Genomic DNA, 10,000 nt, shown 5'->3' on the forward strand with positions numbered 1-10,000 from the left:
ACATACAATCTATATAAGTCTGTATTATATGATATTATATTATATTATTACACTGCATTAATATTTACCCCACACAGCCATGCTATATTACTCATATTATTCAACATGTATATTATAATACAGCATTATATCCTGTAAGATTACACTTCATTTGACTGATACTGATTGACTGTATGATATTGAATATGTGTAATATATACTATATATTACATATTATACTATATTGTATACTATATTACGTATAAATTATATGTCTATTATATTATAGGCTGCTGTATGATTACAGTAGCTTTGGTTATTATACATAAAGGTGGAGCTGAGCTTTGATCAGTTACAGTCAGGCTCACAGATCACCTTTAATAAACAGGGGAAAACGCAGCTCTTTGGTGTTTGTCCTGATTTTAAATGAAGACTCATAGTTTCTTCTCTTACTGGTAAATATTCTCACTGGTCTGTAAAGCACTGAGCTGCAACTCACACCAAAAGGCTTTATATTATATTATATTATATTATATTATATTATATTATATTATATTATATTATATTACATTATATTATATTATATTATATTATATTATATTATATTATATTACATTATATTATATTATATTACATTACATTACATTACATTACATTATATTATATTATATTATATGTAAATGGTATAATGTTTTGTACTCTAAATCCATATTTTGTTATATTGAAATAATATACATAACTGAATGTAATTTATAGCAGCAATAATGTAATTATTTTTCAAAGCTGCATGACTTTATCATACAATACTATGTTTTTTTAACAATATTATATTACACTATAATGTATATTATAAATGTATGTACATTTTAAGACCTTATTAAACTGTATTATATCAGAACATCAAATCCAAATGTTATTTTATAACATTTGATCATATTTGATTCTATTTGATCATGGTCGCACTGTACATTATATTATATTATATTATATTATATTATATTATATTATATTATATTATATTATATTATATTATATTATATTATAAGCTCATGCATAGTATGTCATAATTGTCCATTATTATGTTTACACTATATTTGTATTATTATTATTATTATTATTATTATTATTATTATTATATGATTTATTTTTTCATATTATTACTGAAATATTTGTGTACTCCAGTGTGTTGTAGGGAGTAATATAATAACGCTATATCACTGTACTAAACCAAATTGTATATCATATTAAAGTTTATAATGCTGTATGATGCTATATGGTTCTATATTGCAGTATGAGGATTTGGGGCAGTACGGTGGGGTGGATGGAGTGGGATTGTATGCTGACCCCCATGGCCCCCGAGCTCTGGGTCACCTGCACCACGCGCCCCCACAGGGGCATTATGGCACACACACTCCACACGGCATTATGGGCACAGGAATGGGCACGGGCATCAACGACTCACTGAAGAGGGACAAAGACCACATCTATGGGTCAGTGTGGAAAAGAATCAATTAATCATCAATCGCAGACACAAATGTAGAGCGCCCAATAAAGAAAAACAGCCAGTGAGGGCAAGTTATTCACCGTTTAGCGTCAGGAGAATAGAAGAAAACATTAAAGTGAAAATTACTCAACGGCTGTTTGAGTGGTCAGTGTGTCCACTCTTTACCTTTATTACAGTGTCCAGTCTTTTCAGGAGACTCGCTCTCAGTTTCATAAAGAACCTGCAGACACGCCTCCACAGTTCAGTCTTAGAAGCTGGTTGATCATTTTCTGAAGTGAGCAAACACATTGAGGGATGTTGAGGTCTGGACTCTGGGGTGGTCAGTCCATTGTCCAGCTTGTCTGCTTTTGTCAGTGAGGTTCTTCTTGATCAGCTACACGTCCTTTCAGACCCACAGTGCTGAGTGGTCTTCTCACAGTGGAAGGATGGACAGAAACCCCTGTGGATGTTTTCAGATCTGAAGCAGCTTGATCTTCTCCTCCCTCTCAGAGATCAAAGCTTGTTTAAAGTCTTTAAACTCCAGGCTTGGAAACCTTTTTCTCCTGACTTTTTCTTTCCGTTTAGAATTGAAAAATGTTTCTATTTAGCAATTTAATATACAATTTAATTACAAATGAAATGTTATTGGCATAAGAAATTTAGAGGAATGCAGGATGAATTTTGGAAATGTTTTAGTGTTACTGTATGTCTGCCTTTTGCTGTAAAGAAAAACAGCATTGAGTACAAGTTATTCGCTGTTTATCGTCAGGAAAATAGAAAATATTGAACTGAAAATCACTCAACAGCTGTTCGAGTGTTCAGCGTGGCACTAGAGCTCAGACCCAAAAGCAGTCAGAGGCCTTCAGTAATGTAATAAAACGTTCAAAATATGAAAATGGTCTATTTTTTATTTCCACACATGATAAAATCTCAGATGTTCAGTGGGGTCTCTGATTTTTAGAGCCCACTGCAGGTTAGAAGCAATGGAATGGAATGGATAGAGCCGGTGAGGCGTTGTGAGAGAGCGCTGCAGTTCCTGCTTAGTTTTTCATTTAAAGTTGTAGTTTTATTCAGGATTATTTGGAGTATTTTTGTTTATTTAAGAAATTTGTCAGGCAACAGACAAGCAGTTTATAAGCCCTGAAATATCCAGGACCTGCCAGCAGACCCAGAGTTTTATTACACACTTCTACAACCCAAGAACAGCTCAGACAGTTGGCACTGAAGTCCCTGTAGCTACGGAATAATGAGCTTTAGTGTGTGAAGTCTGGGATTTGAAAAGTTTAATCCAACCAGTAGATTCAACTCTCGCTTCACTTGTATGGACAGCAACAGTTCAGGAGGTTGTCCTCCAGCTCTTTGCTGTTTGAGGTTTGGTTACAAGTTAATATGAGCATTAATAACAGTAAGATGATATATTTCTCACATAGGAAGAGTTTTATGATGTGCTCTGTAGTCATCCTCAAACGCCTCTGCTGCAGCAGATGTTATGTGTTATTACATGGCTTTGTAAACTGTTATGTAAGGTGTTATATAATGTTACATGTTAGTGTCTGATCCTGGATGTTATTCTATGATGAAGGATGTTATTATTTGGTCTTGGATTAGATGTCATTACACGTCAATAGATGTTATATAATTTTAGATGTTATTGTTTGTTGATAGATGTTGTTATTCTGTGATGTTCAGTGTTGTTAGGGGATGTTAGATGTTCGTGTATGTGGTGTTAGAAGTGATTAGATGATATGATTTTAGATGTTATTATATCATTTTAGATGTTGTTATATGATTTTAGATGTTATATGATTTTAGATGTTATTATATAATTTTGGATGTTATTATATAATTTTAGATGTTAAATAATTTTGGATGTTGTTATATGATTTTAGATGTTATATGATGTTAGATGTTATTATATGATTTTAGATGATGTTATATGATTTTAGATGTTATATGATGTTAGATGTTATATGATTTTAGATGATGTTGTATGATTTTAGATGTTATATGATTTTAGATGATGTTATATAGTTGTGGATGTTATTATATGATTTTAGATGTTATTATATAATTGTGGATGTTATTATATAATTTTAGATGTTAAATAATTTTGGATGTTGTTATATGATTTTAGATGTTATATGATGTTAGATGTTATATGTTTTTAGATGATGTTATATGATGTTAGATGTTATATGTTTTTAGATGATGTTATATGATGTTCGATGTTATATGATTTTAGATGATGTTATATGATGTTAGATGTTATATGATTTTAGATGATGTTGTATGATTTTAGATGATGTTATATGTTTTTAGATGTTATTATATAATTTTAGATGTTGTTATATGATTTTAGATGTTATATGATTTTAGATGATGTTATATGATTTTAGATGATGTTATATGATGTTAGATGTTATATGATTTTAGATGATGTTGTATGATTTTAGATGATGTTATATGTTTTTAGATGTTATTATATAATTTTAGATGTTGTTATATGATTTTAGATGTTATATGTTTTTAGATGTTATTATATAATTTTAGATGTTGTTATATGATTTTAGATGTTATATGATTTTAGATGATGTTATATGATGTTAGATGTATGATTTTAGATGATGTTATATGTTTTTAGATGTTATTATATAATTTTAGATGTTGTTATATGATTTTAGATGTTATATGATTTTAGATGATGTTATATGATGTTAGATGTTGTATGATTTTAGATGATGTTATATGTTTTTAGATGTTATTATATAATTTTAGATGATGTTATATGATGTTAGATGTTATATGTTTTTAGATGATGTTATATGATGTTAGATGTTGTGGTATGACGCTGGATGTCATTATGCGTTATGAGCAGATGTTTTGCTCTGTTCAGTCACCCGCTGTTCCCTCTGCTGGCGCTGGTGTTTGAGAAGTGTGAGTTGGCCACCTGCACGCCCAGAGATCCTGGAGCAGGAGCTGGAGGAGATGTGTGCTCCTCGAACTCCTTCAACGAGGACATTGCTGTCTTCGCCAAACAGGTAACGACAACTATATATATATATATATATATCTTTAAATATCTTTAAATTGTATAATCTTTTATTTCCCTCGATGCTTTTTCAAGAACTGGGCAGATTAAAAAGTCTAAATTAGACAGGTAGAGGTACGTCTTTGATGTGTGCGCTGCTTTTATATCACCTTAGACATTGATCACAGACGTTTATAATCGCTTTAATGATAATGATAATATAACGCTAATGAATTATAACACTAATATAAAAACGCTTTCTTTTGCGCGCAATAATGACTTCACAATTAAACACTATTGTTAATTATCACGTGAAAGTCTGTTTTGGGTGTTGAGTGAAACCGAAGCCCAGCTCGTGATTTATGATCATTACGAGCCAAATTCTGGATGATTTAGCTCACAAAAATCCCAGTGGCTTCAAATAATGCACTGCGTGTTTATTCTGTTTGAAATGCTGGGAAATGCAGTCAGTCAGCAGCTCCTGTGTTTACCTCCGTGTAGATCCGGGCGGAGAAGCCTTTATTCACCTCCAACCCCGAGCTGGACAACCTGGTGAGGCTTTAATCCCACTTCTCTTTGCCTTTCAGCGCTGATTTGAAATCTATTTCATTTTCACTTCGCTCCCAATTAAAGCAGTCAAACCACCAATTAAAACGCGCCAACAGTTTAGCGCCTTTATTTCTCGGGTTTCATCTCCCGCGTGCGTTTCTTCCTCCTCCAGATGATCCAGGCCATCCAGGTGCTGCGGTTCCACCTGCTGGAACTGGAGAAGGTGGGCTCTATATCACGTGAAGCTGTTATGAGTTGTGATCAAACTGCTGCGGTGGTCAGCTGGTGTTAACACGTGCGCATGTGTTCAGGTGCACGAGCTGTGTGATAATTTCTGCCACCGCTACATCAGCTGTCTGAAGGGCAAGATGCCCATAGACCTGGTCATCGATGACAGAGACGGCTGCAAGTCGGACTTCGAGGAGCTGTCAGGGTCAACGAACCTAACAGAGGTGAGTTTTCATCATTTTGACGTCACAATGAAAGGAGCTTTTTACAGTGACCTGGGGTCAAATCAGCAGGTGATGTCCTGTAAAACTACACATTCAAAACATGAGCCCATTTATTTATATTGAGATTTATAATGTTTATAATAATAATAATAATAATAATAATAAATTATTGTTAATCGTTATTATCATTGTTGTCTACAAAACAATATCATTTCAGAAAGTGTAACACTCTTTTTTCACTATTATTATATTTTAAGTTTATTTTATTACTAGTTGAGTTCATGACCACCGAGTTTTTTTGAGTTTAAGTTGGATGATGATGAGTATCGTGGTCATGATACTGATGATGGTGATGATGAAGGTGGTGGTGGTGGTGATGAGGATGATGGTGTTGATTAAGTTATTGACAATGCTGATAATAAAGATGAAGCAGGTGATGGTGATAAGGGTCATGAAAATGATGGTGATATTGTGAGGATGATGATGGTGATAGATGTGATGAACATGATAATTATGGAGATGATAGGAATGATAGTATTGATAATGAAGATGATGGTGATGGTGGTGGTGATGATAGTGATGGTAGTACTGATAATGAAGATGATGATGGTGGTGGTGGTGCAGATGGTGATGGTAGTACTGATAATGAAGATGATGAAGGTGGTGATGAAGCAGCGCAGGTGCCCCTCCCATTCATCCTAATGATGTCTGTTAGATTTGCATGTGAATGTTGCATTGTCTCAGAGCTGATGGGATTAGTGCGTTGAAGGGGGCTTTAGTGACCCTCACACACACTCATAGTGGGGTTTAGACTACACACACACACACACACACACACACACACACACACACACACACACACACACACACACACACACACACCCACCTCAAATCATAAAGTCACTGTGTAGTAGCTTCACACACAGCAGTGTAGTCTGATTTAGATAGATAGATAGATAGATAGATAGATAGATAGATAGATAGATAGATAGATAGATAGATAGATAGACAGACAGACAGACAGACAGACAGACAGACAGACAGACAGATAGATAGATAGATAGATAGATAGATAGACAGACAGACAGACAGACAGACAGACAGACAGACAGACAGACAGACAGACAGACAGACAGACAGATAGATAGATAGATAGATAGATAGATAGATAGATAGATAGATCCGATTGTATGTTATAATCAACAAATGATTGGAAAAATTGTTGGAATTCCTCTTTAAGGTGCCGTCACTGGTCTATAAATGAGTAAATGGTTTAATGATGCAGCCTTGATGCTTCAAATGCATCAAACGTTTGTTTAATCAGTTCTTCTTCTGTGAAGTCTCTGTTCTAGTTTGTTTTCTTGTGCTTTTCCTCATATTAACTGAGATCATACTCATCTCCTCTTCTGTCATCACTGTGAGAAATGAGGAACAGCCACTCTTCCCCAAACCCTGTGAAACTGTGGGAAACTGCGAGGTTTCAGATTCACAGATCTGCCGCAGCGCATTGCAAAGTTTATCACAGGACTGGATTTGGACCGCAGTCCACCCATTAGTGACTTCTGTTCTAGACTATGCAGGATCAATTGGGTGAACCAGTCTGCTACAGCGCCACCCTGAGGCAGAGCAGTGCTGCAGCTCTAAGTAGTTAAGAACACCAAAGACAGAAGCTGATTGTGGGTGAAGCAGATAAGAAATGAGCTTCACTGAATCTGTAATTCAGCATCTATTTTTCTAATGGACAGCATGACGTCATAACAAGTTTGTTTTCAAGGATCCCCGAGAATTTTGATTTTGAGACATTTAGGGGTCCAGTAGGCTAATTAGGGAGTTCCAGACCCCCAGGACTTCTCCATCCTGATTTCATTTTTATTTGATTTATAATTTCTTCTCTTTAAAATCTATTGTTGTAATCATGTTTCTACATTTTTTCATACTATAATTTGAATCTTTGTATTTTTTCATGTGTAAAACATTGTGAATGGCCACAGTGTATGACTGGTGCTGTATATAAACTAGAAACTTGCCCTAAACAGTGATGCGAATTAGGCGATAGAGGGACAGAGGTTGTCCGAACGTCTGCGCACACACAGTAACTGCTGTGTCCTAATGAGTAAACAGTGAAGAGCCTTCTTTCGCTTATTGTGTGCATTGTTTGTTGGAGCTTATTCTTCTGGCCATCAGGCGAACAGCTGACGCTGAGGGTCTGGAGGGTCCGGCCTGCTGTTTATCTTCAGCCTGAGCCGTCTGAGTACCTGAGAGAGAGAGAGTGTGTGTGTGTGTGGATATAAAGCAGATCTGCCGCTCACTAGTGTTATTTACACTCAGACGGCAGAGAGAACGCTTCTTCTGGACCTTTCTTCAGTCCTGCTCAGGCTCCTGCGTTTCTACACCACCCTTCTCCACTGTAGGCTAGAGTCCAGCTGGTGGTTTTGTAGTTCTTCTGGCAAAGGACAGAATGGTAACTCTTTGAAATCTAGGCGTCTTATTAAGTTATGTTCTGTAGGTATGAGTGGAAGCTAAATGTCAGTAGTGGATCACCACTGGAAATGCTTTTTAGTCCAAGACTAGACTTAATCGAGGTCTGGGAAACCAGCAAACAGAGTTTAAGAGGTTCTGATATTTTAAAAAATCTTTGGGATTTTTGGGAAGGTTCAACCCAAAGAATGTAAGCAATCAGCATATCGCTGTTGCCGGAAGAAAACCTTGTATCACCGAAAGGGTAAATTTACAGGAGAAGGAAAAAACCAGCTGTGCTTTTAATGTAAGTCAATGGAACCAGACGTCTTTCCAAGTAATTTTGGCCAATTTCTGTTAGTCCATTCTTCATGAAATTAACATACAATGTAAAGAACAACAGGCATTTTCAAATCCGGTCAAAAACTGAAAAACGACAAAAATGGAGATACAAGGATTTCTTCTGACAACAGCGATATACTGGTCTGATTTCTTTAATATTAGCATAACTAGAGTGTGTGTTGTTGCTGTAACCAAATCTTTGAAGCTGGTTCTTCAAAGTTTCCTTAGTAAAAACGGTGGTTCTGTATAGAACCATAAACACTTTACATGGTGAAATGGTTTTTCAAATTGATAGAGAATGTGATGGTTCTATGCAGGGTTCTTAGAACAGCCCATTTTAGTGCTATATTTAGTGTTATATAGCACCATTTTCAAAAGGTTCTTTTTGGTGCTATAGAACTGTACACAACACATTCTCCATCAATCTAAAGAACAATTTCAATAGGCAAAGAACCATTTAGCATGCAGATGGTTGTTTGAGTGTTCTTGGTTCTATGCAGAACCATTGTCTTTGCAGTAACTTTCTAGGAGAAGGAACCTAATCTTCCATGATTCATTTTGGACCATTTCTCAAATAGGTAGGTCATTATTTCATGATTTTGTGACAATTTTGCTGGTTTTTCTTCCAGAATCCAGCATCTTGGAGGGATTTAGATGATGCCCACTCCACTCCTTCAGTCGGGACACCAGGGCCATCCAGTGGGGGCCACGCTTCACAAAGTGGAGACAATAGCAGTGAACTCGGTGAGTAAAACCTGCACATTTCCTTCTAAACCTTCTTCTTGCTAAAGCCATGATTTTTCCAGCTTCTGTCATCATTAGGGGGCTGTTGCTTTGCCTTCTTTGCCTTCTGATCCACTGGCCTTTGTTTCCTCCATTGGTACCAGCTAATTATTAGCTCAATCTTGTTAAAACACCAACATAGTTCAGCTGTGTCTATTCTGTAAAACCGGATGCATGTAGATCCTGCTTGTTCATGTCTGTGAAGTGGTTTTCTTAGCAATGTTCTGCAGAGCGTTAGCTTGATATCATAACAATAACAGAACTCTTTCTGGTGCTGTATGGAACCTGTCTCAAAAAAGAAGTGGATTCACCACCAAGACCTCTGTTCTTCACTTTCAAAAAGGTTCTTCAAGGGTGCTTTAGTAAAGACTGGGTCTCTACATGTAACCATGATCACTCAAAGAAACACGTGCGTCCTTAAAGAGTTATTGGCATGGGGTTCTTCAGATGGAGAATGTGCTGTATTTGGTTTTGTATAGAATTGTTTTGAACATGGTTTATATAGCACCCAAAAAGGGGTCCTTCTAGTGTTAATATGTCATGCTTGTCCATCAATCTGAAGAACTATTTCACCATGCAAAGAAACATTTAAGCATGCAAATTGTTACTGGAGAGTTCATGGGTCCATACGACAAAGGCTACAGAAAACTTTTCAAAGTCAAAATATCAGCATTTTTATTTCATTAGGTTTTTTGGTGTAACTTTCCCACTTGCACACATTCACTGAAAAGGCCAAGCCCTGATTTGGGAGCGTTCAGCAGTCTGGAAAACCATCATTAGCTCATATTTGTCACTCGTCTGTGCCGAGACTCGCTGGAGGAAGCATGTTAAGGGCTTGTTGTTGTTGCAGTGCGGCTGATGATCTCAGTAAAAATAGCCCTTCAGGCCTCTTTGGCCCTGAAGCCCATCAGGCATCAATGGGCCGGC

General features: G+C 36.2%; 1 protein-coding gene across 1 annotated transcript in view; it reads left to right on the top strand.

Annotated features, from left to right (window-relative positions):
- LOC108413876 (homeobox protein Meis2-like) overlaps positions 1–10,000 on the top strand; it is an 18,165-nt gene that overhangs the window by 798 nt on the left and 7,367 nt on the right. Inside the window, exons 2-7 of the mRNA XM_037538125.1 lie at positions 1,270–1,469; positions 4,356–4,500; positions 4,992–5,042; positions 5,212–5,262; positions 5,351–5,491; positions 8,920–9,034. Coding sequence (XP_037394022.1) covers positions 1,270–1,469; positions 4,356–4,500; positions 4,992–5,042; positions 5,212–5,262; positions 5,351–5,491; positions 8,920–9,034 — 703 coding nt within the window. The remainder of the gene's footprint in view (positions 1–1,269; positions 1,470–4,355; positions 4,501–4,991; positions 5,043–5,211; positions 5,263–5,350; positions 5,492–8,919; positions 9,035–10,000) is intronic.

Source organism: Pygocentrus nattereri, chromosome 4, assembly GCF_015220715.1.
Source record: "Pygocentrus nattereri isolate fPygNat1 chromosome 4, fPygNat1.pri, whole genome shotgun sequence".
In the NCBI taxonomy this organism is placed as follows: domain Eukaryota; kingdom Metazoa; phylum Chordata; class Actinopteri; order Characiformes; family Serrasalmidae; genus Pygocentrus; species Pygocentrus nattereri.